This window comes from the organism of the source record quoted next (genome assembly GCF_019968955.1).
Source record: "MAG: Porospora cf. gigantea A chromosome Unknown PgA_NODE_260_length_25216_cov_424.341, whole genome shotgun sequence".
Taxonomy (NCBI): Eukaryota; Apicomplexa; class Conoidasida; order Eugregarinorida; family Porosporidae; genus Porospora; species Porospora cf. gigantea A.
This window is the reverse complement of record NW_027151546.1, coordinates 1-25,216: the sequence shown is the minus strand read 5'-3', so window position 1 is coordinate 25,216 and position 25,216 is coordinate 1. Positions and strand designations below refer to the sequence as shown.

The window sequence follows — 25,216 nt, the reverse complement described above, 5'->3', positions numbered from 1 at the left end:
AAGTCCAACAAGTTCTCCTGGACGGGCGACTAAATGTGCACCGTCGACAATGATTCTCCGTTTCGCTGGGGCGCCATTCTCCTCATGTTTGCACTTGACAGAATAGGTAATGTTCGAGGCCGTCACTGACACAGGAAGCACACCAATGTCAGTGGCCTCCACGTCGGTGCACATGGAATTGCTCGTTCTTTGTGTAGTCGCAGTCCAAGTCGGTTCAGAAGTGGCTGTGCAGCTCGTCATGCTTGAGGAGCCCAGAGTCCACACCGACTCGGAAGTAAACAAAGAGGACCTTCTCTGATTCGTCATTTTTGGGAAAATGACGAATCAAGTGCCAAAAACGCAATAAGAAGTTTCAACTCTGACGAGCAGTCTAACTACGCGCGATCCTCGCCAGTTGCCTGAACCTGATTGTCACAAATTGTTGAATGTGCTTCAGCAGTGTCTGGCAACCCAGAAAGCGATCTCCGGCAAAATCGGGCTTTGCATGTCTGGCGTCTACGTGAACGAGCCCAAGACTCAGGGGCAAGTCGTGCTGCACACCACCCTCGGCGACATCGACATACAGTTGTGGTCGGCCGAGTGCCCACTCACCTGTCGCAGCTTCGTTCAGCTGTGTCTGGACGGGTACTACGACGGCTGCACGTTCCACCGAGTGCTTCCGGGGTTCATAGCGCAGACAGGAGATCCAACTGGTTCGGGCGAAGGCGGGAAGTCCATTTATCCGGAGGGTCTACCTGACGAGTTCCACTCGCGACTGCAGTTCAGGTACCGCGGTTTGGTGGGCATGGCGAAACGCGCTGAAGACTCTTCTTACGGGTCACAGTTCTTCCTAACACTGGATCGAGCAGATGCGCTAAACAGGCGCAACACACTTTTTGGTCGTGTAACGCGTGAATCCGTATACACCGCTCTCGCATTCAACGATATAAAGACCGACAGCGCCGACAGACCGATGGATATGCCACACATCCTGGAGGCCGAGGTGATCTGGAACCCTTTCAGAGACATTCAGCCTCGTATGGACCGCCCGCCCTCCGAGGCGGCCGCGGTGCCACGCGACCTGCGACCAGCCCTGGCCTCCCAGCGTCGCCAGCTCCTCTCATTCGAAGAGAGCGACGACGACGAGACCGACATGCGGGTCAAAAGCGCGCACGAGCTACTGATGAGCGCCTCTGCACCCACCACTTCAGCTCCAAGCGTGCCGACCGTGACTGATAGCGTTACGGAGAGCATCAATGAGCACGCCGCTGCCGTTGTAGCGGAAGGCGGTAACATGCATGCGCTCAGGCAGCGGGAAGAGGAGCTAAAGGAGGCCCTGAAGACTCCAGACGCGCTGTCAGCAACGGAACAGAAAGAGCTGCGCCATAGGAAGAGAGATGAGCGAGAAGACGACCTCAACCAGCTGCGGCGAAAGACTCGCAGGCTGCACTTGGACCGCGAACAGATGCAAGTTAAGGACGCTGACCTCCTGTCCGGTCAGGAATGCCGGCGAAGAGTCTTATCGCAAAGCGGACGTGACGAGGCTCGTGCAAAACAGGAAGCCGAGGTGCTCGCGCAGCTCACCGACTTCACAGCAAGGTTACGCAAAGCTGCCACGGAGGGAGCTACTGTGGGAGAGGGCGGAGATTGGCTCGCCGGTGGACAACTGACATTCGCGCCTGACAGCTCCACTGCGTATGGCATGGACAAGTCCAGGGATACTCTCACTGTGATAGATCCTTTGGCGGGGGACAGTGTGAGATTGCAAGAGGAGGTCCGTAGGAGACGCCTTGAGAGCAACAAAGGAAGCGATGGGACCACAGAATTGGGCAGCCAACGGTCACGTCCTAGGAATGGCAAACTTGAAAGGCGCCCGCGGTCTCGATCTCATAGTCGGTCTCGATATCATAGTCGGTCTCGATATCATAGTCGCTCTCGATCTCATAGTCGGTCTCGATCTCATAGTCGGTCTCGATCTCATAGTCGGTCTCGATCCCGTAGCAGAAGACGTCTTCAGTCTCGCTCCCGGAGCGAGGAAAATGGGCGAGGCAATCTGAGGTCGGAGATTAAAGTGTTTTCAAAATAGTTGCGTCATCGACCCATCACGTTGCTCATGTCTTGATTCTGCTTCTGCAGTCGCTGATTGATGGTCACGGAACTTTCCTGGACCCGGTTAAGCATTGAGTTCTGGTCGGAGATTGAGCTATTCATCAACTTAGCTCGATCGTGCATCTCCCCAAGCTGCTGCGAAAGCGTGTCTAAGTCCTCGTCGAACTCATCCAGGTGGCGAATAGAGCCGTGATTCGGAGTTCTCGGCACTGCTGGCTCCACAGCCGGTAGCGGGTTGGATGGTTGGGTTGGCGCGGGTGGTCCTGTCACGAACCCAGATAAAGCGCCGAACCAGCCCTTCATGCCTTTAAGTAGGTACTCAGTCTTGTCCAGCAGGCCGCTTATCTTGTCGGTGTCGTCTACGATCTTCGCTATCTGCTCTGATTGCTGATCCAGAACCTCTGCCGTCCGACTGGCAATCTGTGTGCGTGATCGCTCCTGTTCTCACCTCATTAGTGTCACTTGCAACTCGAATTGATTCCTTCAGTACAGACCGGCACTGCTCAGACGGTGACTGGACCGACTCATACAGCGTACCCTGAAGCCCAGACGCATACAAAGAATCTGGCTGCATTGGCGAAGTTCGTTTTTTCGCATTTTTAGTCTGTATTCTCTGACTTATCGGTGACGTTGACCAGTCGGTTGCAATCTGCTTGCCCCATCCACTGAAATATTATTCTAATTTGCATGTCGAAAGCCGTGAACCTGATCCAGCAGGCCGAGAAGAAAGCGAAGGGGCACGCGTTCAGCTTTCTCTCCGGAGGGCCGAAGTACGACGAGGCCGCTGACTTGTACAAGAAAGCGGGCAACGTCTATAAACTCGAGAAGAGCTGGTCACTCGCCGCTGAATGTTTCTTCAAGGCGAGCGGCTGTCACGAGGCCAACGACGACCGCATAAGCCAGATGCAAATGCTGACCGAGGCATACACCACCGCGAATCGGGTGTCGCGTAGCGAGGCTGACGTCTACTTCAACCTTGTGGTCCGTTTGAACAACGACCACGGTCGGTTCGCCCAGAACGCCAAGATGTACAAGACGCAGGCGGAACAGCTGGAAAAGGACGGTGACCAGCGCGGGGCAATGGTGGCCTTCAAGGAGGCCGCAAGGTTCTTTGAGATGGACGACTACGGCAAGAGCAACTATTCACAATGTATAGTGCAGTACGCGCAATACAAGGCTCAATTAGATGGAGATGTAGACGAGGCGATCCGCATTTTCGAGAAGGAGGCGGAGAAGTGCTTGGAGAACAACCTTCTGCAGTTTAACGCGAAGGAGCACTTTCTGAAGGCGGGTCTCCTGGTGCTTAGCAAGGGCGATGCCATAACCGCATCTGTCAGCTACGACCAGTACACGTCTCTCGATCCGCGATTTGAGCAGAGCGGTGAAGGCAGGTTGATGCGCGGGCTTACCGAGGCGTTTGAAGAAGGCGACGTCAAGAAATTCGTCGAGGCAGCGTAGGTATCATCTATGCACATTCTCTACGTTTTTTAATATTCCCCGCAGAGCAAGGTACGATAACATTCTCCGCTTGAGCAATTGGAAAGTACATTTCTTAAACCGAGCCAAAGACCAAATCGATCGACAGCACGGCAACCCGCAACCAGCTGCGGCTATTCTCAGCGACAGTGACGATCTCGCGTAAACCATAGACACTTTCTCTCATTCGAACCTGCACAATATGAACACGTATCGCCTGCGGATAGACCCACCTGTAATCATACGTCCAGTTAGCGAACACCCCCGGGTCCAGTCCCTCAACGGGACTCCTCTCCTCCTCGCGTTGCCACTTCTCGACGGGTGCACGAACGAACTCGTTGTCGAAATGCCTGTTAGGGAGTGTAGACAACGACAACGGTGTTAAATGATTGGGCGTGGTTAAATGATTGCGCGAAGTACTGCTTAGATAGGTACTCACCTGACGTCCGTTATGTCCGTCAATTCAGGGACATAGGGGGCCTGCACTCGTTTCTCCATAAGAGCTTCCCAGTTGATCCCCGAGAACCATGGATGCTGCTTGAGCTGCTCGACGTCTGGACAGGCGGATTTGTCGGGGCTGTATGACCCCAGCCGTTTCTCAGGATTTTTCTTAAGGAGTTGTCGTAGTAGTGACATTGCATTCGCAGATAGATATGCTGGGAATTCAAGTTGTCCGCTGTGAAGGATAAGTTAAAGAGATTTAAGAAAATATACAAAAACAAAGAAAAAGAAAAATGTGATAAAACAACTTTAGAAATATAATGAAATCGGAATAAAGTACCCACGTCTTAATATTTTTCAGAAGTTCCTCGCGATTCTTGCTGTAAAAGGGCGGCAGACCGGTCAGCATTTCGAAGATCAGAGCGCCGAGTGCCCACCAGTCGACTTCGTAGGCGTGCCCTTCCTGCTTGAGAACCTCAGGCGCGAGATATTCAGGAGTGCCGCAGAGTGTATTGGTGCGCGAGCGGCCCATGTTATCCTTGGCAAGGCCGAAGTCGGTGAGGTTAGGGTACCCATCGAGGTCGAGCACGATGTTCTCCGGCTTCAGGCTGTGAAACGGTCAAACTACTCTCAGAACAACGTTGGCACGCGACCTACTCTCTGTACACAATCCCATTTGTGTGCAAGTGTCCTAAGGCCAGTGCAACGACGGCCGCGTAGAATCTGGACTTGTGCTCCGAAAAGCGACCCATGCTGCTCAAGTGGAAGAATAACTCCCCACCAGGGCAGTACTTGAGGACATAGAACAGCTTCCGCGGCGTTTGAAAGGCGTGGTACATTGAGACCACGAAGGGGTGCTGGATGCGCAATAGTACCCGGCGCTCCGTCAGCGTGTGCTCTATTTGCCGCTTCCGCACGATGGCGTCCTTCAAGAGAACCTTCATGGCGTAGTGGCAGTTGTCTAGTCGCGAGTGGACTAGGAACACGTTGCCGTAGCTACCCGATCCGATAAGTTTCAAAATTTCGAAATCCTGGGGTGTCGCCAACCGCATGACATCGTTGGGACGCAGGAATTCGCACAGATCAGCTTCAATGACCGACTGCAGCTCTGACACGCGGGGAGTCATGAGTAGTGCCTCGTCTTGACTTGAGAAAGACTCTAGTACAGGACCCCACCGGCTCTTGACTGCCAGGCCTGCCCTAAGGCGTTCGTCTTCCGCTCTGAGGTTTGGCACAGACTGGATCGGCCTGAGCTTCGATGTTGGCGCCATGGGGCCGTTGACTCGCTGAGGAGAGGCTAGAGACAGGTTGCTGCCCGACGGCGAGCCAGGGGTGGTGGGAGTTGTGGCCTTGGTTCGTCGGGAAGGTGCGCGTTTGGGCTTGCTCAGACCAAATACCCCCGGACTGTACCCAAGCCGCACCTCGTCGGCGGACTGTTGACATAAGAGAGGGGTGCTGGCGTGTGAAGAATTCAAGTAGAAGCGCCTGCTTCTGGAGGACCCCGACTCTCACGTTTTCAATTTGGACAAACGGGACTTTGAAAGGTCCGACGACTCAGCATCCGTCAAGTTCGACTCACGGTGGGAGTTCTTTTTGCTGAAACTTGTGTCAGAAACGACTAAATCTCACCGAAGCGGCATACGAATAATACTAATTAGGACAAATGCCTACCCTCTCCTCAACGCTTGTAGAATGAACATCCAAAATTAACTATTTCTGATGAGCTATGAATGTAGTTCGTCCGCTAGTGTCACCAACAGTTGGGACGAGTATGTTAGTTTGTCTAACGTCGTGGTGAGGGTGACGAGGATTAAATACAGCCCTTGACCTTCGCTCGTGATGATGAGAGTCCGACAATGCTGGCGCACCTGCACGAATGTCTGTGGTCTTTCAGCCAGTCGAGCTTGAAAACCAGCTCTCTGACGTGCCCCACTCCCTGCAGCCCAGACCTGTTCCTCCAAAAATCCGTGACGAGAATAGTCGAGGAGGAGTCTACCAGCGCACCCAGCCACACGATTCGAGCCGCATCTGTTATCAGTCTGCGACCTCCTGTGGCGAGTTTCTGCCGGCCTGGACCAGTTCCAGTTATCTCCCGAAAGGGATCTGTCTCCTGGAGCCCCTCTCCCGTCCGGGTCCGCGTTTCTCCCGTCCCGGTCCGCGTTACTCCCCCGCCCCCACCGTGCTTGACTGTTCCCAGTAGGCAGGGCCTACGCCGGCACACCCACAAGCCCCCCGCCTGGTTCAGTCCTTTATCGTTTCCGAATTCGATGAACCCAATTCGCGCCGGAGCGAAGCCCGCTCCCTCACAAGCCGATATGATGCTATCGAGGCCTAGGTGGTTCCCTCCAAAGTTGCCTTCTTGGAATGAGCCGCAACCCCAGCAACCCAAGTCACACAGACCTCGATCCTGTCAAAAACGGACTAATGGCAGCTGGTGCCGATCTTCCGTTGACGAGTGCTGTCGCTGGTGATGACCTAGCTGCCCCTTCAACGTCCTGTAATCCCGCCAATTCGATCATTATGGATGAGCTTCCAGTGGCTGCGCTTCACACCATAGCGCTGTTTCTAAGTCGCCCTTGCGCAGTAAGAGACTTCGTGGGTGGTGATATCAGGCGCTGAGGGCGCTTAGCTGCGTGTGCAAGCCCATGGCGCAGCGCCTAGGAACCGGTATGACATGTCCTGACGCCTGCACCTACTGCTACTCTAACGAGGCCGAGGCCTCGCCTTGCAAGACTCTTGTGACGTTCGAGCGCCTCATGGACTCGTACTCGTTCCGGAGCTTGCGTGGCATCCGTATCAAGGGACCAGCTCTAGAAGCGCTGGTCCGAGCTATGGAGGGGGGTGGGACTTGACGCGTTGAGCACACAGCTGTGTCCCTAGAGAACTTGACGGACATGACCTTCGTCAATTCGCCCGAGCCGCATTGGTTGACAGTGGGCAATGCATTTGCGTGTGTCACGAAGATGCGGCTGGAGGCCTGTCGTTGGACACGTGAGGCCATGCAGACGCTTCAATCAGACTTTGAGTCCCCTTCGAAGCTGCAAGAGCTGAACATTTACCACTCGGACGTCGCCAACCTTGTGTTCCACATACCTGTGTCCCTTCGCAAAATCACCTGGCGAGGGCACTTCACAGAGGACGTGCACAGCTTCTTCGGTGAGGCGCGGGAACCTTGTTGACAGACGGATTGCCTCCGTGTCTGGAGTATCTAGAGCTGATCAACGAGCAGATGGAGACGCACGATGCAGAGCCTGTTGAACTTTTCAGCCGTCTGGTCCGGCTCTCCAGCCTGCGCACCCTGAAGGTCAAGCTGCCCGTTCTGCACCTCGACTTCGCTCTCATGCCGCCTTTAAGACGGTTGGAAATTTCAGGGTGCATCCACTCGCTACAAGGTGCTATGTCGCATCCCCTAGACTTTCTGTCGCTGGACGTCGACGCTTCATGCCCCTCCGGTGTCCTTCTGCGGAGCCTTAACTTCGCGGCGTCAATCGACAGCCTGGTTGTCCGTGGGCAGCCCCTGGCGTCTGATGGCCTCTACCCTATAGAAGTCCTCGGTGCCTGCGGTTCCCTCCAGATTATGTCCAACCACCCGGTGTTGGTCGTGGGCCCTCCTGCACAATTTAGGCTGTTCCGGGGTAATCCGCTGGACTCTCGGGTGCCTCCGGCCCTTAAGTGTGACATTCGTGAACGAAGTCGAAACTCGCTGGAGTTCGCTTCCGTCACTAAGGAGATCTCGATCCCTACGTTGCTGGCGGGAGACCGGCTGCCGGAAGGTCTCCTGAGACTGAAGTCGCGGGTACCGTTGAAGGTGGTGTTCCCGCCTTGTTTGCGGGAGCTGGTGCTGGATACTGAGTGTTTCGAACTTGTGCCGGGCACTTTGCCTGCAGACCTACGCGTTCTGGTCCTCCCAGAAAGGTACAACTACCGTCTAGGTCGTGACGTGTTGCCTCCGAACCTGTTTAAGCTGGACCTAGGATCGCGCTTCACAGGCCCGGTATCACCGGGAGTGCTTCCGGAGTCGTTGCGAATCCTTCGTGTGGGTCAGGCGTTCAAGCTTCGGCCATCAGATCTCCCTACGTCCCTCTCCAGGCTCGAGATTCCGAGGTCGCTCTTCCACAAACTCTCGTCTCAGTATCGCGTTTGTGTCAACACCAGTGTGATCTCTAGGAGGAACCGTGCCTACGTCGAGCTGATGGTCGGCCTGCAAGAGAAAAGGGTTTTACCCCCATCACTCCGAGTGCTGACTGAGAAAGAGAAATCTCGAATAAAATTCCTGTGCATTTGACCTGATTTATTTCGAATGAGCAGAGAAGATCATATTCATGGGATACGAACACTCTTGAAATTTCTGTGTGAAAGCAAAGTACGTAATGGCGCAAGAAGAGCACTTCGAGGAAAAACTCCGCAATAATCCTTCTATGGACTTCCAGGGCCTCCTTGGAGATGATTCCGCCACGAGCTTTAAGGACTACACCAGCAGCTTTTACAATCCCACTCCAGAGCCGTTCATCTCGCCAAACGCCATCCCTGGGCTGGTGGAGACCGACGTGCAGACTTGGCAGCCCCAGCAGGCGAAGGTAGACGAGGACTTCGAGGTCGACGACCTAACCGTGGAGGGTGCCGTTATGGACTCGTCCATTCTTCAGAAGTCTGCCACCATTCTCAAGGGAGGAGAGAGGCTCACAGTGCACAACGTACTTGCTTCCTGTTCGCTGGGACATAAGATCAAGCTTGATTTAGAGAAGATCGTCGGGAACCTAGGAAATGCGTTTCTGAACACCGCCGAGTTCCCCGCTGCTCGAATGGACATTAAGGGTAAATCCGGCGCGATTTATACCATTTCCCTTTTCGACACAGGGAAAATGCAGGTGAGTGCATAAAGTATTGCGTTAAGTTAACCTTTTGTATTATTTCCAACTCACCTCGGCCAGAGCACTGGAGGTTGTCTTCCAGAAGAGGCCAAACGCTGCATGCAGAAGATCGCAAAAAAGCTCAAACATACTAGGGCCTTGTACCCAGAGTTAAGCTTCAAGCGTTTCGAGGTGCAGAACATCCTCGCAGTGCTTGATGTGGGCCACAGCGTCAGCCTTGGCATGCTGTGCTCGATCTACCCTGGCGACGTGGATTTCGAGCCGGACCGATTTCAGGCTGCGAGATTTCGCGTGCCCATGGAAGAAAAAGTGAAGGTGTCGAAGGGTCTGAAACAGCCCAAGCGGGAGGTAGTCACGGTCAACTGCTTTTCAACGGGCAAGGTCACCTTTACTGGAGGGAAGTCCATCGAGAGCATAGTGAAGTCCTGGGACGCCATAAGGGATTATGTGCGCGAGAGTAATATGTGACTGACGATTTAGGGGATGAGTGGTGTTCTATGGCTACAACGTCCAAACAGATTCAACAGTTCTCGAAATAATCTCGAAATAATTAATATCCTCAAACGTTATCTGGAGCAAGATAGTTGCTTGAAATAATGACTAGGTCTTGAAATAGAGCTTGAAACAGAAAAGCGGTCAGGATCTTGAAACCGAGTTCACACTGTTCGGGGTCCGCGTAACATACTTCGTTACACGCGTCTTAGGAGAGCAGCACCCCCGGTACTTTCGCGACTTAATGTACCCAGAAGCAGAGCTGGCCGCAACCTGGCGCACATCCGTCGAGGAGGGGGAATCGCCACCTAAGCTGGTGGCTGGGGTAAATTCGGGGGTGAAGCCCTCAACTCGGATACTGGTGTCCATGACGTCGTAATGCACGTCGCCCTTCTGGAACTCTACGTTGCCATCGACCCCCCCACGATACGGGAGCTTGGACAGCCTTTCGACGGAAAGGTGAGTGTTGAGGCTTCGGAGGATGCTATTGTACTGGCCTGCGGGTGGATTGCATATCTTGTAGGCAGTAGTAACAGGACCTTCAATCAGCTCTAGTGGTACAGACTTCGCCACATGAACGTCGACTGGTATAGGCACAGGCTCCAGGTCACAAACATCTACAGTTACTGCCTCCTCAGCCTCTGTGATCGTTGGTACCACTGACTGGGCCACCAGGACTGGAATCTTGCTGTCGTGGTTAACATCCACGACATGCCTTCGTTCTACGCGCACGCTCTTGGGTACCTCTATCACTTCTCCTGGGACCTCTACGATCTTTTCGACTTGCTGCAGGTCGATGATGGGGACGTGCTTGACGACGTCGATCTGTCGGTCGACAATTTCGATTCGCGGCTCATGCTTCATGATCGTCTGCACATAAGGGACCTCGACCTCCTTATCGACCCACTGCACTTCTGGTACCTCGACTATCTTATCGACGAACTCCACCTGGATCTTGGGCACCCTCCTCTCCACATGACGGGTCTCCCTTTTCTTGACTTCCTTAATAACCTCTTCGTACACAGGCACCTCCACATATCTCACGTGTTCTCGAGAGCTATCTTGTTCAAACGCAGCCACGTCGACTACTCTGGAAGAAACCTGCCGAATATCGACCTCCCGAGACCCCTCAGGAAGCGTAGCTGTCTGCAGCGTGGCGCTCGGCGCCGTCATGAATGACCCGCGGCTTGTGGTTGGCGCGGCAGTGGGAAAGCTCATGATGGACCCTCGGCCTGTGGCTGGCCTGGAGATTGACTGCCTGGAGATTGACGGCCCGGCACTGCGGATAGACGTGGCGGGCGACCTGCAGCCTTGGTGATACGCGCTGCCGATGGACACTGGAGTCAAAGACCCGACTTGGGGTGTGGCAAGCGTCACAGGTCTGGTAAGCTCAGCGGCCGTCTCTGTCTTAGCGCAAATGCGAGGATCCATATTTTACAGTCTAATGTGGTATTCTTCTCCAAGCTACCCGACTAAACATAACACCCCGCAAACATGACTCGTGGCAGGGGAGTATGTCATTCAAATATCACAGTTCTTGAGATTCGCAGTCCGTTTATCATCGTTTCGATGACGAAAAAACATGTCATTTAAATATCACAGAGAATAAATCTGAGGTGCGCTGCGCTGGAGTCAACGACACATTGGGTAGGTGGACTAGCCAGTCTGTCACCTGGAGAGCGAAAAGGCAACAGAGCGGGCATTCTGCAGTCGATTATCAGTATCATCAGATGGAGAACAAGTCCAAGATGGGAGCTGCCTGTGAGTGACCACGTCACCGCTTCAAACTGTACATTCTCACGAGATCTGCTCCCACACAAGGGAACTGCTGAACGCCAACAGCAGCATTCACCGCGTTGTGCAGTTTGCAGACTGTCTCGCTGGCGTCTGCGGGTGACCCGCATTCCAGCTTGGCCGAACTGACAGTCTCTATGAACTGAGGTCGACATGTAGAGCACGGATAGGTTCTGGAAAACGCCTGAATGAATCGGCTATGCCGAGGGGCCCTCGCGCTCACCCGAAGTTGACGCTGCCGTCGTTTTCTGCCGCTTGCGTATGCAAAACCATCCATGCCGCACGGCCTAATGAGGCTACTCCTGGTGGGTCGGCGGAGACAACAGGGGCGTCCTCACGGCAGGCGCCTGTGCAAGGGTCCATTTGTATAATTTCGAGAAGAACCCCACATGGGCTGACAGAGAATCTAGATAAAAAGCATTCGATGATTAGGATCTTGTCTTTTGTGTTTTCAGCAGGCTTGGCTCTCACAGCCAACGATCTGCCCGCCGCTGGAAAGGTTGCCGGCGCAGTTCAATCGCGTAAGGCGCTCTACACTTCCTGGCGTCTCGTTCCAGATATCTCTGACTCCTACGAGCCCGTTGTGAGTCACCTGGACCTGACCCCGGCTCGTATGCGGGCGTTGCTGCGACATGTGTATGTGGAGGACGTAAAACCGGCGGGGTCGGATGTGTCGGTAGTCGTTAGCTTGCCAGCCGGCAGACAACAAGGGGGCGTGCTGCGTCTGGATGGTCAGGAGACGGCGTTTACTGAGGAGTACTCTGGCGACTGGAGGGTCAGTGCGGGTTATGACAGCGGCATGCTCATCCAGCGGAGCCAAGGAGACATGGGCGAGATGTGGGACATCCGTGCAGTGCTTCCGGATCCTAAGCAAGCGGGGCCTATGATGTTGCATCGCACAATATTCACTCCAACACGAGGGAGCACGGACGTCATCGACCGCTGGTACATTCCTGTGGGTACCTACAAGTTAGGCGACGGGGAGACCAACGGAGAGGCCACCCAGAGGGAGACCAGCTTAGGTCGACGAGTTATCGGACAGCCTTCACGCGTCGCGCCCTGCAACTCCCACGCAGTCCTTACTGGGAGGTGCCACAGGTCGAAACCTCGTCGATGTCCGTCTCCAGGACGCTGTGGACACTCGAAGGCCAGCCGACTGTCAAGGTCGTCGCCAAGCTACATGCTCCCGGTAGCCAACAGTTGCTGCGCTCGAAGCAAACGAGGCTGCAAGCTCCACAGCAGCTGTGGAAGGAGAAACTTTAAGAAGCGCTGCCGCGGTATTTGTCAATGATTTTTGCATGTTACTACCAGTTAATGCTACTCACTACCAATTAATGCTACTCTAAGTGAATCCACTGAACATTTGCCCCATATGAAGTATGAATTTCGTGTGCCCCATATCATGCTACTCTCAAGTTATATGTAGCAACTCATTTAATGCGCACGCTTCCGCTTCTAGCTTTCACCGCTTCGGGGTACAACTACTACGGCGCAGCCGTTCCCATGCCTCTCTGGAACCCACCCTTCCACCAACGCTCAACCCAACGCCCAACCCAACCCTCAACCCAACGCCACTCAACCCAACTCCAAACTTTCTGGACCTTGCCTCGGCCTCCAGCACCCGTCACAACGACGACTGCAATTGCGAAAAGCACGTCCGCAAAGCGTTTACAGCGACCTTGGACCTGGTGGACCAGTCCACCGCAGCGTAAGCGAACGCCGGTACGGCGTCGAAGCAAGTACAGCAGGCACAACAAGCACAGCCGACGGCACTCGAAGTCTCGGCCGATTCGGGTTTACGTTGAGCTTTACCAGCACGGCTCCTGTACCGGTTGTCCTAAGAGCACAGAGGTTCCCTTTCCTCTACACCTAACGGTGATTTACGGCGAGAAACAATGCGCAAAGTGCGCCTTCTGGGTCAAGTCATCCCTCTTGTGAGGACTTGTATGTAACGATATTGTCATTCAACAAAGCACCCTGCTTAGCTTTTCAAAGGATCTGACATAAAACTACCTTTCTAGAAGTAATTTGAGAGAGAGTCGTTACCCAAAAAAAACACGCCCCTGAATCTCATCATATTATGGATATCGAGCAAGAATCGCCACCCAAAAAAAAGCCACGACTAGTGGGTCCTCCTCGCATTCTCGCGGACACCATACCACTGATATGTGGCTGCCGGTCTGTGAAGGACTACCGAAAACTCAATAAGTAAGCGTGCTCTCTGGTCCGAAACAGAATCTCTGAGGGTACCTACGGGGCAGTCTACAGAGCGCTCCACCTCACCACGAACCGGGTGGTGGCGCTCAAGCAGGTGAAGTTCCACAGCCGCCTTTGGTCAGAGGGCTTTCCCATCTGCTACCTCCGCGAGATCTCGTGCTTGCTGGAACTTAAACATGACAACATTTGCCGTGTTGATGAAGTTGTCATTGGCGAGGAGAGCTTCTCGCTTTTCATGGTTATGGAGTATGTGGAGCATGAGCTGAAGGTGCTTCTGGAGACGAATAAGTAAGCTTCTTTGCGGTATGTGTGTAACTCGCCTCCAGACCCGAATTTTCCTTGAGTGAGCGGAAGGGGCTGACCAAGCAACTTTTGGAGGCGGTAAAGTACATGCATGCCAACTGGGTCATGCACCGCGACTTGAAGACGTCGAATCTTTTGTACTCAAACACGGGGAAACTTTTGGTCTGCGACTTTGGCATGGCGAGGAAACACGGCGAGTTCCGAATTCCCTACAGCCAAAACGTGGTGACAACTTGGTATCGAGCGCCCGAGGGGCTCCTGGGCCTCAAGCAGTACGACGAAAAAATCGACGTGTGGTCCGTGGGCTGTATTTTGGGGGAGATTCTCTTGGGGAAGCCCTTGTTCAACGGCAAGAACGAGCTGGAGGTCATCAACAAGATTTTCCGCTTGGTCGGAACCCCTACACCTGAAGATTTTAAAGAGATGTACCGATCTCCACTTATCACGAAAGGCATCGTTGTTGTGAAGGGGCCAACACAGTCTACATGGAGAGAAACATTTCTGCCTCCCACTGCCGGCCACTCCAACCCAACCCGTAGCTTATCCTCTGCTGGAATCGATCTGCTGTCGAAGTTACTGCAACCCGACGCAAGCAAGCGCATCTCTGCTGCTGAAGCCCTCGAACACGAGTATTTCACTTCCGACAGGCCAGCACCTCAGAAAACCCAGTTCATGCCTTCCGTTCCTGAAACGAATGCGATGCTCCGAAAACACTTGAAGACAACGCCTGGAGACGCGAATCGTGTGAACGCAGACGTCTATCTGCAGAAACTTGAGGAGAGCCGTAAGTAACAACAACCGGTTCGCCCCATAAGCACGTGAACCCAACCATTATTTTCGTCATGTGTTTTCCGAGAAAACGAAAAGTCGCACTTTAGTATCGAAACTCGCTTCCAAAGACGGAACTCAGATCCTTAGCCGCCGAGCCACCCGTGATGGCCAGCTGCGAGTTAATATCGAGCCAGCCGTTGGCTTGCTGATTCTCTTTCTTTTCGACCTGCTGAGTCAGAGTTTCCACCCGACTCTCTAGCGTCTCGATCTTCTGGCTTACAGAAGCGACGAAACTGACGAAGAACGGCATCGCCTCCTCTGTGTAGCCGGCTTTCCATGCAAGCTTCATGGCCATATCCGGTGCCACATAGGCCTTGCAGACATCTAGGCATTGGGCAAACAGCTGCCGGCTACGTTTGCTCTCGACGAGGAAGGTCAAAAGGTCTGCAACGATGCTCCGGTCTCGCGAGAGCATTGCCGTCTCGATGGCGTCATCGAAGGCCTCGTCCTTGTTTAGGATGTCCAGAGCCAGCGCGAAACGGCCCTTGGTTCGGTACAATATGCCTGAGATCTTCCGGAATTCGACGTCGCGGTGGGCCTCAAGGACCTGTGCAAGGACCAAATGGTCGAAGTTACTCACCCGCAGCACAGACTTCCTAAGCGACGCGAAGTCGCCCGCCTCAACGTACATCTCGTGCAGCGCTGAGTTCACTGAATGCGTGTCTTCTCGGACCTGCACCGACTCCAGATACGGTCTCACCAGCTGCAGGCGGTCAGCACGTCTCACCCGCTCGATGAGGCGCCCGTGGTCCACAGTATCCGTGATCTCGTTCAACATCTCCACCAGGAGATCGGAGTGGTGCTCTACATAGAAGTCGACGCACCGGTAGAGGATCTCAGTATTGCTGACCTTGGCCTGTGTTCGGCAGAACGCCTCGTGAGACCACGCGACGTCGGCGTGCTTGAGCGTAACGTTGACGGCCTGGTCGAACTCTCCATAAGTACAGTGCACGAAGACTAGTTCACGCCATAACTCGTTGCGCTCGCAGGCTCGAACCAGCTTGGGCACGTTGAGTCTTTCATTCTGCAGCTTTGGCGATTCGAGGAATGCCATTAAGGCGTTCGGGCGATAGTCAGCGTACGCACAAGCCAGTTCCGTAAGCAAGGCACTGCTACTATGTTTCTGTATGCCAGCCTCGAGCAAGACAATAAGTTCGTCGAAGTACTTCCGCTCCTCATAAGCCTGGACCACGTCCGCAACGTGGTCAGCGTGCAGCACCAGCTTGAAGCCGGCTTCGTGTGCCATATCGAGCTGTCCAGCCGCTACGGCCGCCAGCGTGATTTCCTTCCACACCTTCGGGTTGTTGGCCTTATTAGCGCTGGCAACAGCGTCGTCAAAGTCGCCAAGTCTGACGAGCGTCTGGGCGAGACGGCTGTTGTTGTTGGCCGAGGTAAAGAAAATCTTTGAACACATCAGTAAGCGAGTCCGCTCCGTGGGCTCCGCCGTCTCTGACTCGGTGACGAGGCGGTCACCGATCTTCTCTTTGGAACAGAGAGATCCCCCCTTGAGGAAGAGTTCGAGAGCCTCGACGGGACCCGATTTCGCCATACAGTAGGCCAACTCAGAATCCACGTAGGCGTCCTTCACCGTTTTCCGCACCATACGTAGGTACTGAATCGCATCGTCCACGAGCCCATGGCGAAGGGCAGCCTCGACAACCTGTCGGTAGTTTTTCGCGTCGTTGGCCTTGACGTAAGCGGTGATGGCCTCCCTCACAGAGGATTGGATATCCTTCCGTAGCAGCACAGTTGCCAGCTGAGACCACACATCAGCTTTATCCACGCGGCCTGCGAAGTCCATGGCTCGCTCGAGATCGCCCAGGTGGGTCACTAGGACGTCCAGAGCCTCAATTGGCCGGTTAGCCTTGTTGTAGACCAAGAAGGCCTCCTCGTATAGGGCACACGAGGGCTCTAAACAAACCATAGCCACCTCCTGCACGTTGTAGTTGTCCAGCCGTGCGAGGTAGTCGCGGACCCGGCTAGGATCCGCACGAATGGCTGTCATCACCAACAGATTCTGTAGGTTTTTGTGCTTGGCGAAGTCGTTATTTCCATGAAGCACCACGCGATCCAGCAGCTCCATGAGCTCTGTCTTCAGATCGGCAGCGAGGAAGGCCTTCACAGTCACACTGACCTCTTCGGCCACAGTAGACTCTGGCAGCGCCATCTGCACCACACTGTCAACCACCTGCGCCTTGAATTCCTCCTCGCCCTGCAGCACCATTGCCCAGAGCTCCAAATCCTGCCGCTCAACTAGGTACTTCGCTTGGAGACGAAAGAGTCCATCACGGTTGGCAAGCGCGATCAACTCGCGGTCGCAGGTGCCGTTGGCCTTCTTGTAAGCCGCAAAGGCCAGATGCGGATCGCGCTCCTCGCAGTACTTTCCGACGACACGGGGGTTATAGAAGCAGTTGGTGTTCAGAAACTCCTCAGGACATCGGTTGGTATCGATGTAAATCTTAGCCAGCGCGTTGTGAAGCTCCGCATCCTGCACTCCCTCCGACTGGCGGGACTCTAACCACGTTTGGATGAGGTGGAGCCTATTCCTGTTCTCCATCTCAGTTACGAGCGGGCCCACAGGGCAAGCGGACCGCATCAAGTTGAGCAGGTTGGTAATATCGGAGTCCGGCGCTCCCAAGTCGATCAGTGCTCCGAGCACCTTGGGGCCATTAAGTGGGTTGACCTTGGTGACGTAAACTTCAATGAACTTTTCAAGATTCTTCTCATGTAGGTACTCCGTCAGCTCACGAATAAAGCCATGCAGGTCGCACACGTATATTAGCGGCCGTGGATCATTGACGTCTAACGAGACCAGAAAGTCTCTGACTCGTGCAGGTTCGTAGTGGGTGCTCGTACGGCAAATGCGCTCTACTTCAGTCATGTTGCTCATACGAGCGGCTGCCTGGATGTAGTGGAATACCACCTCCGGGTCGGTGGCCGTGTTGACGATGGCTCCGAGGAAGTAAAAGAGCCCATCCACCAGGTTGTGGGCCTCCAACATCTCGATACAGTTGAGCGCGCCCAACGTCTCATAATAGTTTATGCAACACTGGATAACGACCTGCATGTTGCCACGGTTGGAGCGTAGCATGTCGTTTAGGATCTCAATGCCAGCTGCAGGCGCGAGGCGACCAATGAAGGATTTCACGCAGTCAGGATGAAGTTTGCCACCGGACTGTACCAGGACGCGCTTCACATCAACAGGATCCGAGTAGAGTTCCAGTGCACGCTGGAACATGCCGTGTCGCTCGCAGAGACTGCCTATTCGGTACTTGTCGTACTGGTTCCACGCTGCGGACTCGAGCAGTGCCTCCGCCGTCCTCTTGTCCTGGAGTAACGTCATCTCAAGTACTTTCGTCTGCAGCTGAGCGTACCGAGCCTCGTTGGTCTTCAAGCAGTCTACCATCAGGCTGGTGCCAAGACTAAGCTTGCCTGCTTGGGCGAACGCGTCGAAGACGGCCTCGGGCCCTACCAAAGGTGGAGAGTCTGCGAGCAACCCCCTGCAGAGTGCCGTCGCCTTCTCAGAGTCCGCAGCCAAGGTAGAGCGGATCAGGCTGGAGAAGTCGACTAGCGTAGGCGACGTGCGCCCGTACAGCACTACATCTGCCACGTTACCAGACTCAGCTAAAGCCAGCAGCACCTTCGTAGTGGCCCCAGCCTGCTTGTAAACGGTCAGCGCTAAGCTGGGATCCACCGAGCGGATGACGTCCCCTAGCTCTTCCGACGCCTGCAGCTTTCCCTCGTTCACCCAGGTAGCAATGAATTCACGCCGATTCTGCGCAGCCACAGGCCTTACCAGTTCTACGGCTTCCTCCGCGTTAAGCCGCCCATACTCCAGAAGAGTCATGAACAGCTGTAGCACCGGCGATGGCTGTCCGGCTTCCAAAGGTCGAGCTTGGAACTGCTGGATAGTTTTCGTGGACCGCATAGCCTGGCTCTTGTTAAGCGCCACGACCCGTGCGGCGAGACCATATTTGCCCTGGGTCAGCAAGGAGTGGAGTAATTCCGCGCTCGCGGCGTCGGCCGACGGGTAGCCGTAGCGGGAGGCGAGAGAGCTGGCCACGTCGGCCGCGTTGAGGATGCTCTGACGCTGGCTGGCAATGGCGTTTACGATTGTCTGATGGTTCACCTTCGCCCGCATGACGACGCCTTCCTTGTTGGCGAAGACAAGGCCGCCAGTGATATCGTCGAGGGCACCGGTGAATACATTGGAGGAACACACCTTCTCTTGGTAGAATGTTTTGCAGCTGACAGCCTCGATACCGAAGAGAAGGCCGCCGCGAGTGACTGCCAAAAGGCAACCATGGGCCTTGGACAGTACCAGGCACACAGGGAAGTCGGTCTTCATGTCGGGTGGGTAGTGGATCTCCGCCGAGGCCTTGATGGTCTCCTCGACCTTCGGACTCGATATATCCATAACGTGAACTCTGTTAACGCCGCCTGGGTCGCGCTCCATAAAGCAGAAGACGCTGACGCTGGGCGAGTCTGGCTTCAACACCAGAGACCCGAAGCACCCCGCGTGGCCCTGAAGGAATTGTTGTTGGTGGCGCTCTGGAATAGAATAAGAAAAGAAAACACAGCAACATGAACAAACGGAATTATAGAAGTCGGCGCACCCAAGGAGTAAAGTTGCATGTCGCCAGTGATAACACCATTCTTCAGGGAAATGCACGTCAGAAGGGCCCATTTCGCACTGGCGGCATCGCTGGTGTTAGTAGCATAGTCGATTATTTGCACGTCCGACTCTGCCAGCTGCCCTGCCCGGCTGAAGGTAAGCGTGGGGCTACTCTCCGGAGTTCGGAGATCCCAATGGTACACGTTGGACGTGGTAACCACCGCGAAGAAGCGGGCACCGCACCATTTCCAAAAGACAACCTCTTCTCCGAAAGTGAACTCCCCCAAGCGACTCATCGAGTCCAGGTCGAATATCTGGACTAGAACGGAGCCAGGCGAGGGTCTCGCCTGCAAAGCGACGATGTTGTCTACAGGATTCATGATGCCCAGTTCGGCCTTCTTGGTGGGGATGTGCCTTACCGCGTTGTCGTTGTGCGTGTCCACGACCACCAGCTCCCTACCCTCGGGGCCATCATGACTCACGCAGACCAAGCGTGAGGACAGAGTGAGGGCTTTGAACCTGAAGGAGCTGGTGGGCAGCCCAAAAGGCGCATCCAACAGCTGAAAAAGGTGAGGACATGGCGGAGCGTTCACGTTGGACCTTCATGAGAGATGACTCACCTTCACCAGAGACGCAACGTCTAAGCCCTGATGACTCATGGCGAAAATAAATGATTTTTCCGGTCAATATGTGGGCCAAATCCTTGTACTGCCAGTCGCTGCATTCAGTTCTGTGCTCTCTCATGACTTCTTGAAGTGACTCAACACTGATTAAACTGCGATCACCAATACATGAACCGTTCAAGAATATGCAGTTGACGCGCCAAAACAGTGAATGGAACGTCTCTCCGCTCTTGCAGGGGCATCACTACGCAAAGGCGTGTGTGTTCTATTCCTGGTCAGTCTGCTATGTACCGTTCTGTGTGGTCGTGTGATTGCTGGGCTGCGGCGTTCTGACAGCAGTAGCCTGTTCTTCGAACATCAGAGACAAGCGATGTGCTCCTCCAGAGGTGTCGGAATCCGCTACCAATCTTGGCGTCACCGCGGAATCTCTAGGAGGAGGTTCCAGCTCCCACCCAATCTGTTCAATAATGTCATTGCTGACTACTGCACGCCTTCTGATGTTGGAAAGATCCAGTCGGACAGAGTGGTGGTAGTCACAGCGATAGACACAAAACATTTTGAGGAGGCTCAAGATTTGATCAGATCGTTCCGTACCTGTCTGCCCAACCACATGTTGGTTATGGTGGGCATGGATCTACCGGAACACATGGCAGAGAAGGTCAAGCGGATGTGCAACGTGCGATACGTTAACTTTGACTTCGAGAAGTACCCCGACTACGTCCACTTCATAGGTGAGTACCGCTTTAAACCGCTGGTAGTTCACAACGTCCTCTTCGACAAGTGGAATGTGGTTGGCTTCAAACCCGATGCCGTTTTTTGGGCGGATGCCTCTGTTCGATTTCTCTGTCGCGACCAAGATCGACAGAACCGCAAGGTTAGCGCCGCCGAAGACTTTAGCAATCGCTGGACCCAAGCACTGGCCCTGGTAGACCGGATAGGGGTCGGCTGGTTCACCCGAGAGAGGTGGATCGCATACTACTTCATCCCCGACTCCATGCTGAAGTACTTCCCCACCACACTCAGCGATCAGAACCAGCTTATGCCAGGGTCCAGTTCGGTGTTATTTTCCAGATCACAGCCCCATCTGGATTCGATTGTAATGTGGTGGGTAGCGTGTGCCCTGGACCCCAATTGTATGCTGGATAAGACCTGGACACCCAAGGACAGATGGCACACAGGCAACCCCTCGATAAGCAAAGGCTCGAAGTACCATTTGGAATGTTTTGGCCTCGGAGAAGCGCAGACAATACTTGCGGAGGCTAGCACACCTAAGCTTGTGTGTTCCAGGCCGGATCAGTCGGCGCTGAATGTGCTGTGTGTCAACGTCAATGGCAGGGTAAGCAACGCTCCTCCAGTTACTATGGTGAAGAGAGAGCCAACAATGTTCTACAGGGACGATGTTATCGAGACCTGCGAGCTAGACACTGTATGAATTTACGGTCATACATGACTGTACAAAAAATATCTGAACCGCAGACAGCGCCTCCATTGCATTCTCATGGTACGATTTAAATGGTATTTTCTGTCGGTGCATATGATATTACAACCGACGTCGTGCAAGTCGCATAGATACTGGATTCTTTCCAGCCTGGTCACGACTGGACTACAAAAGCGCGGATGCGCCTCGACTCAGACCGAATTCCGCATGTCGAAGCGACGCCAACAGCTTAACAACTGCCTTGCTGAGCTGCAACAGCTCGGAAGCACTCCCGTGCCGCTACGCTTCCACAAACTGCCTCAGTGGCTCGCGAACTACCGCTTACTGCTCACTTCTGCCTGCACAGCTGACATCACTCCTATCTTCTCCAACCAAATCCAACGTCTATTAAAGCAGTTGGCTGACCTGATCGGAAAGCGAACAGTCTTTACGCCTGAAGCTATAGAGCATATTATGTATGTCGCGTTGGGGCCGGCACCCACCCCTGGGCATATCGATTCCCTGTCCGCCTGTCGTCCACTGGCATTCACCGTTGGAAGCTTCGCGGCCAGGTTTAGACGGGATGATAAGTTCGTCTCGTGGGATTGCATTAAGAGTCAACTCTTGACCAATCCACCCCCTGAACAGTGCGAGTCGATGCTCACAGACAGCAGGTCAGCTTCGCTGATCAAGATAATGGATTTGTGTACATTCGCCTCTGTGGACCCCTCTAGCGCGGCTGCACGCTTGCACGAATGGTTTATCATGGATCTCGAGTGCTTTCTTGGCACGACATCCAGCTTGGAGGAGAGGACCGCATTCGTTGAAGGTTTTCTTGAGGTGTTAGCCTGCTTTCAGATGCCTGAATGTCACGCTCCGAACAGTTACCTGTACGAGTTGTTCACATTGTCGTTCCTCTGTCTGGAGCAGGTTCATCGTCGGACATGGAAGTCGACCTGCCCAATGGTTGGATGGCGAGGGATTTCCGTAGCCGTGGCGGCTAACGGTATGGAGGGTACTGTGATGTTCACGCCTAAGACGGAGTTTCATGTGCAGCAGTCCCTAAAGACCACAATGGAGACTGGACTGAAGTTCGGTGCTATGATTTCACTTGATGTGCAACAGGGCATGATCATTCCTGCCATTCCTAAGGACCTTCCTGAACCTGGGCGTTTCATTGTGGAAAACGGATTGCTGGGTCTGCTGACAGGGTTTGATTGGCTGAATCCAGACGGCTGCCTGGATGTTTCTCTGTCTCCCTCAGTCGCGAGCATGCCACATTCCCTCGAATCATTGGTGAAACGAGCCACGAAGGAGTACCAGAAGGCAACTCGTCTGGTGAATCAGACCCTGAGACTGGTAACGGAGCTCGCTGTTGAGGAGGGCATTCAGCTATCCGAGGAGGAAAATACCCGTCTTCTGGAGGACATCGCCGCCTCCGACAGTAAAGGGGCGATGTCTCGAGCCTGGGAGAGCAGTCCCATCAAGGGGAGTGTGCCCCCTATGATAGTCCAATTGACATCGCAGCCTCCTCTACCCGATCTACGCAAGTCGTCAGAAGCAGATCCTATGGTTGACTACATACGTGCCGCAGTGACCCAAAACCCCGGCCAGGTGGACACCTACGCGCTGCTCTTCCTCGCTGGCGAGGCCCTCCTAGGCTATTTCCGCGGTGCCTCCTTGGAGGACACCATTGATCGCGACAGGGCCGCGACTTCTATGGATACGAGTCTAGCTGACCTGGCAGAGAGGTTGCCGGAGGGCAGCTCCATCATGATTGAGCGCCTGGCCCTCCATGCAATGCGCTCAGTGCGTCAACCGTCAACGATTTTCGCGAAGAATTCGTTGAAAGAGCTGTACGAGGTCGTGGCACCGCACTTGGGACTTAAAGCGAGTTTACCCTCCAAAAACAGACCCACTCCGCTCCGTTCCCTGGCGCTTGTGCCAGAGCCTGCCCATTCACAGCCTGCCCGCCGACGACATGTCAAGAAACCCATAAAGCGGCGGAATAGAGTCGTCAATTGTCCTGCGAACCGGTGCGTTCAGTCGGAATCATTGTTGGACGAACTCTCTCTTCGCACAGATTCGCCGCCATTGCATTCTCACACATCCAGCATCACGCCTGGCTTACGCTGTCCCCCTCCTTCTGGGATACGCCTGCGGAGGGCGTTTGAGTTCGTGTTTGAACGACAGCCATTGAGTGTAGGGACGCTCTCTGCGCAGTGCACATGACTGATTCTGGAAATGCGTCAGTGTATGATTCTGATTGCGCTTTTTTTCTTCCGGTGCTAATACAACCTGTTTACAGCCTTTTGGTGGTGAGCGATGGATGCAAAACATTTTGAGGAGCAAACTTTGATCAGCTCGTTTTGTACCTGTCTGCCCAACCACATGTTGTCGTAGGAATGTGGTTAGCTTCAAAGATCGGGAGAATTATGCACTGGCCCTGGTAGATTAGATGTCTCAGAAGAATCGGTTTACTTCGTGTTCCAGACAGGTTGTGCAGCAATCGCTTATCGCATCCCACGTTCACGATAGCATCACCATCATGAATACAATTAGGAAAAGCACGGCGCATACGGCAGCGACTATTCCTATTTTCTTGAACCCAGCTCCCAGACTATTTCCCAGCTCTCGCATGTTCTCCTGAAGCGACTCCCAGTCGACGTAGGTCCGGTTTTCGTAGACGGGCTCGACCCAGGGGTCTCGATTAGGCTCCTCGCGGCCTGGTTTGGTACGCTGGTTGGCACCCACCTTTGCCCACAGGCTTCCCGGTGGCCATGGCGTCAGGCACCACGGTCAGCGACAGTTCCAGTTCCGGCGATTTCTTAGTCTGCTCCATGCTCGTGAGCTTAACCCAGTAAGGGGGAACAACAAGCGTCATGTTGTTCTTGGCTTTCTGCCGGGCCCGATTCAGGTGGAAGGAGAGGTCCAGCTGGGACTCACATAGCAGCTTGCTCGGCCCCAGAACGCCGTAGTCGTATACCTGCACCGTCAGTGTGTTGTTCTCACTCGGTATCGTGACCGCCCATTTGAACCGCCAGTTGAAGCGACCTGGAAGGCTGTTAGCGGATATTGGCTGACGGAGGCCGGAATTGCCGATTCTCAAACGTCATACTGACTGGGTGCCATTTGGTGTTAATGCGGCGTCCAGTTTAACTGGTAGAAAGCGACGCATAGTTTTCCTGATCGCTGTGTTGACTGGCGTATCGCTGACTTCTGTCACTCTATACAGCCACTTGGTCGGCATCCATAACCAGCGGGTCACCGCACAGGTGGAGACAGAAAGCAGCGAGCGCTTCTTCGAACAGCGGAGACAAGCGGTATGCTCTTCCAAAGGCGCCGAATTCCGTTATGAGTCTTGGCGTCACCGCGGAGTCCCAGGAAGGAAGCTCGAGATCTCACCCAATCTATTCAATAATGTCATTGCTGACTACTGCACGCCTTCTGATGTTGGAAAGATCCAGTCGGACAGAGTGGTGGCAGTCACAGCGATGGATGCAAAATATTTTGAGGAGGCTCAAGATTTGATCAGATCGTTCCGTACCTGTCTGCCCAACCACATGTTGGTTATGGTGGGCATGGATCTACCGGAAGACTTGGCAGAGAAGCTCAAGCGGATGTGCAACGTGCGATACGTTAACTTTGACTTCGAGAAGTACCCCGACTACGTCCACTTCATACTTGAGTACCGCTTTAAACCGCTGGTAGTTCACAACGTCCTCTTCGACAAGTGGAATGTGGTTGGCTTCAAACCTGATGCTGTTTTTTGGGTGGATGCCTCTGTTCGATTTCTCTGTCGCACCCAAGATCGGCAGAACCGCAAGGTAAGCGCCGCCAAAGACTTTAGCAATCGCTGGACACGCGCACTGGCCGAGGTAGACCAGATAGGGGTCGGCTGGTGCCACCAGGAGAAGTGGATCGCGTACTACTTCATCCCCAACTCCATGCTGAAGTACCTCCCCACCACATTCAGCGATCAGAATCAGCCTATGCCAGGATCGGGTTCGGTGATAATTTCCAGATCACAGCCGCATCTGGATTCGAT

At 54.2% G+C, this 25,216-nt stretch overlaps 15 protein-coding genes across 27 annotated transcripts; 10 read left to right on the top strand and 5 right to left on the bottom strand.

Annotated features, from left to right (window-relative positions):
• Nucleotides 1–109: 109 nt before the first annotated feature.
• Nucleotides 110–298, top strand: KVP18_001372 (uncharacterized protein; the record flags this gene model as incomplete). Its single annotated transcript, XM_067951332.1, has 1 exon — nt 110–298. The coding sequence occupies one exon, from the start codon at nt 110–112 to the stop codon at nt 296–298; it is 189 nt and encodes a 62-aa protein (XP_067810868.1).
• A 186-nt stretch (nt 299–484) lies between these two features.
• Nucleotides 485–2,036, top strand: KVP18_001378 (uncharacterized protein; the record flags this gene model as incomplete). 2 transcript variants are annotated; one of them, XM_067951344.1, is made up of 2 exons in its annotated part: nt 485–1,735; nt 1,803–2,036. In XM_067951344.1, the coding sequence occupies 2 exons, from the start codon at nt 485–487 to the stop codon at nt 2,034–2,036; spliced, it is 1,485 nt and encodes a 494-aa protein (XP_067810880.1).
• Nucleotides 2,037–2,070: 34 nt separating this feature from the next.
• Nucleotides 2,071–2,662, bottom strand: KVP18_001383 (uncharacterized protein; the record flags this gene model as incomplete). Of its 2 annotated transcripts, XM_067951355.1 has the most annotated exons (2): nt 2,071–2,508; nt 2,537–2,662. In XM_067951355.1, the coding sequence occupies 2 exons, from the start codon at nt 2,660–2,662 to the stop codon at nt 2,071–2,073; spliced, it is 564 nt and encodes a 187-aa protein (XP_067810888.1). The 2 variants fall into 2 exon arrangements, with proteins under 2 accessions (XP_067810888.1, XP_067810889.1); XM_067951356.1 differs by lacking the exon at nt 2,537–2,662 and having other exon boundaries at nt 2,071–2,391.
• Nucleotides 2,663–2,775: 113 nt separating this feature from the next.
• KVP18_001375 (uncharacterized protein) lies at nt 2,776–3,546 on the top strand (the record flags this gene model as incomplete). Its single annotated transcript, XM_067951337.1, has 1 exon — nt 2,776–3,546. One exon carries the CDS (start codon nt 2,776–2,778, stop codon nt 3,544–3,546), a length of 771 nt encoding a protein of 256 aa, XP_067810873.1.
• A 94-nt stretch (nt 3,547–3,640) lies between these two features.
• KVP18_001380 (uncharacterized protein) lies at nt 3,641–5,645 on the bottom strand (the record flags this gene model as incomplete). 2 transcript variants are annotated; one of them, XM_067951351.1, is made up of 6 exons in its annotated part: nt 3,641–3,914; nt 4,004–4,240; nt 4,350–4,613; nt 4,663–5,490; nt 5,518–5,601; nt 5,635–5,645. In XM_067951351.1, the coding sequence occupies 6 exons, from the start codon at nt 5,643–5,645 to the stop codon at nt 3,641–3,643; spliced, it is 1,698 nt and encodes a 565-aa protein (XP_067810884.1). The 2 variants fall into 2 exon arrangements, with proteins under 2 accessions (XP_067810884.1, XP_067810883.1); XM_067951350.1 differs by lacking the exons at nt 5,518–5,601; nt 5,635–5,645 and having other exon boundaries at nt 4,663–5,276.
• Nucleotides 5,646–5,724: 79 nt separating this feature from the next.
• Nucleotides 5,725–8,290, top strand: KVP18_001376 (uncharacterized protein; the record flags this gene model as incomplete). Of its 4 annotated transcripts, XM_067951338.1 has the most annotated exons (7): nt 5,725–5,799; nt 5,826–6,201; nt 6,404–6,588; nt 6,618–6,846; nt 6,874–6,996; nt 7,024–7,161; nt 7,188–8,290. In XM_067951338.1, 7 exons carry the CDS (start codon nt 5,725–5,727, stop codon nt 8,288–8,290), a joined length of 2,229 nt encoding a protein of 742 aa, XP_067810874.1. The 4 variants fall into 4 exon arrangements, with proteins under 4 accessions (XP_067810874.1, XP_067810876.1, XP_067810877.1 ...); XM_067951340.1 differs by lacking the exons at nt 5,725–5,799; nt 5,826–6,201; nt 6,404–6,588; ... (1 more) ...; nt 7,024–7,161; nt 7,188–8,290 and having other exon boundaries at nt 6,651–6,857; XM_067951341.1 differs by lacking the exons at nt 5,725–5,799; nt 5,826–6,201; nt 6,404–6,588; nt 6,618–6,846; nt 7,188–8,290 and having other exon boundaries at nt 6,900–7,184.
• An 85-nt stretch (nt 8,291–8,375) lies between these two features.
• KVP18_001379 (uncharacterized protein) lies at nt 8,376–9,344 on the top strand (the record flags this gene model as incomplete). Of its 2 annotated transcripts, none has more annotated exons than XM_067951346.1 (2): nt 8,376–8,873; nt 8,982–9,344. In XM_067951346.1, 2 exons carry the CDS (start codon nt 8,376–8,378, stop codon nt 9,342–9,344), a joined length of 861 nt encoding a protein of 286 aa, XP_067810882.1. The 2 variants fall into 2 exon arrangements, with proteins under 2 accessions (XP_067810882.1, XP_067810881.1); XM_067951345.1 differs by having other exon boundaries at nt 8,937–9,344.
• A 168-nt stretch (nt 9,345–9,512) lies between these two features.
• KVP18_001377 (uncharacterized protein) lies at nt 9,513–10,799 on the bottom strand (the record flags this gene model as incomplete). The annotated part of the gene is made up of 1 exon (XM_067951342.1): nt 9,513–10,799. The coding sequence occupies one exon, from the start codon at nt 10,797–10,799 to the stop codon at nt 9,513–9,515; it is 1,287 nt and encodes a 428-aa protein (XP_067810878.1).
• Nucleotides 10,800–11,586: 787 nt separating this feature from the next.
• On the top strand, nt 11,587–12,453 carry KVP18_001374 (uncharacterized protein; the record flags this gene model as incomplete). 2 transcript variants are annotated; one of them, XM_067951336.1, is made up of 2 exons in its annotated part: nt 11,587–12,260; nt 12,290–12,425. In XM_067951336.1, 2 exons carry the CDS (start codon nt 11,587–11,589, stop codon nt 12,423–12,425), a joined length of 810 nt encoding a protein of 269 aa, XP_067810872.1. The 2 variants fall into 2 exon arrangements, with proteins under 2 accessions (XP_067810872.1, XP_067810871.1); XM_067951335.1 differs by having other exon boundaries at nt 11,587–12,453.
• Nucleotides 12,454–13,242: 789 nt separating this feature from the next.
• Nucleotides 13,243–14,474, top strand: KVP18_001373 (uncharacterized protein; the record flags this gene model as incomplete). Of its 2 annotated transcripts, XM_067951334.1 has the most annotated exons (3): nt 13,243–13,370; nt 13,398–13,667; nt 13,706–14,474. In XM_067951334.1, the coding sequence occupies 3 exons, from the start codon at nt 13,243–13,245 to the stop codon at nt 14,472–14,474; spliced, it is 1,167 nt and encodes a 388-aa protein (XP_067810870.1). The 2 variants fall into 2 exon arrangements, with proteins under 2 accessions (XP_067810870.1, XP_067810869.1); XM_067951333.1 differs by lacking the exon at nt 13,243–13,370 and having other exon boundaries at nt 13,615–13,667.
• An 82-nt stretch (nt 14,475–14,556) lies between these two features.
• On the bottom strand, nt 14,557–19,787 carry KVP18_001384 (uncharacterized protein; the record flags this gene model as incomplete). Of its 2 annotated transcripts, XM_067951357.1 has the most annotated exons (3): nt 14,557–19,064; nt 19,130–19,688; nt 19,749–19,787. In XM_067951357.1, 3 exons carry the CDS (start codon nt 19,785–19,787, stop codon nt 14,557–14,559), a joined length of 5,106 nt encoding a protein of 1,701 aa, XP_067810890.1. The 2 variants fall into 2 exon arrangements, with proteins under 2 accessions (XP_067810890.1, XP_067810891.1); XM_067951358.1 differs by lacking the exon at nt 19,749–19,787 and having other exon boundaries at nt 19,130–19,508.
• A 175-nt stretch (nt 19,788–19,962) lies between these two features.
• KVP18_001385 (uncharacterized protein) lies at nt 19,963–21,183 on the top strand (the record flags this gene model as incomplete). Of its 2 annotated transcripts, none has more annotated exons than XM_067951359.1 (1): nt 19,963–21,183. In XM_067951359.1, one exon carries the CDS (start codon nt 19,963–19,965, stop codon nt 21,181–21,183), a length of 1,221 nt encoding a protein of 406 aa, XP_067810892.1. The 2 variants fall into 2 exon arrangements, with proteins under 2 accessions (XP_067810892.1, XP_067810893.1); XM_067951360.1 differs by having other exon boundaries at nt 20,122–21,183.
• A 102-nt stretch (nt 21,184–21,285) lies between these two features.
• Nucleotides 21,286–23,400, top strand: KVP18_001382 (uncharacterized protein; the record flags this gene model as incomplete). Of its 2 annotated transcripts, none has more annotated exons than XM_067951353.1 (1): nt 21,286–23,400. In XM_067951353.1, one exon carries the CDS (start codon nt 21,286–21,288, stop codon nt 23,398–23,400), a length of 2,115 nt encoding a protein of 704 aa, XP_067810886.1. The 2 variants fall into 2 exon arrangements, with proteins under 2 accessions (XP_067810886.1, XP_067810887.1); XM_067951354.1 differs by having other exon boundaries at nt 21,397–23,400.
• A 297-nt stretch (nt 23,401–23,697) lies between these two features.
• On the bottom strand, nt 23,698–24,346 carry KVP18_005104 (uncharacterized protein; the record flags this gene model as incomplete). Its single annotated transcript, XM_067949460.1, has 3 exons — nt 23,698–23,894; nt 23,923–24,230; nt 24,291–24,346. 3 exons carry the CDS (start codon nt 24,344–24,346, stop codon nt 23,698–23,700), a joined length of 561 nt encoding a protein of 186 aa, XP_067810894.1.
• A 316-nt stretch (nt 24,347–24,662) lies between these two features.
• Nucleotides 24,663–25,178, top strand: KVP18_001381 (uncharacterized protein; the record flags this gene model as incomplete). Its single annotated transcript, XM_067951352.1, has 1 exon — nt 24,663–25,178. A coding segment is annotated over one exon (516 nt), but the record flags the coding sequence as incomplete, so codon positions are not given.
• Between the last annotated feature and the right edge of the window lie 38 nt (nt 25,179–25,216).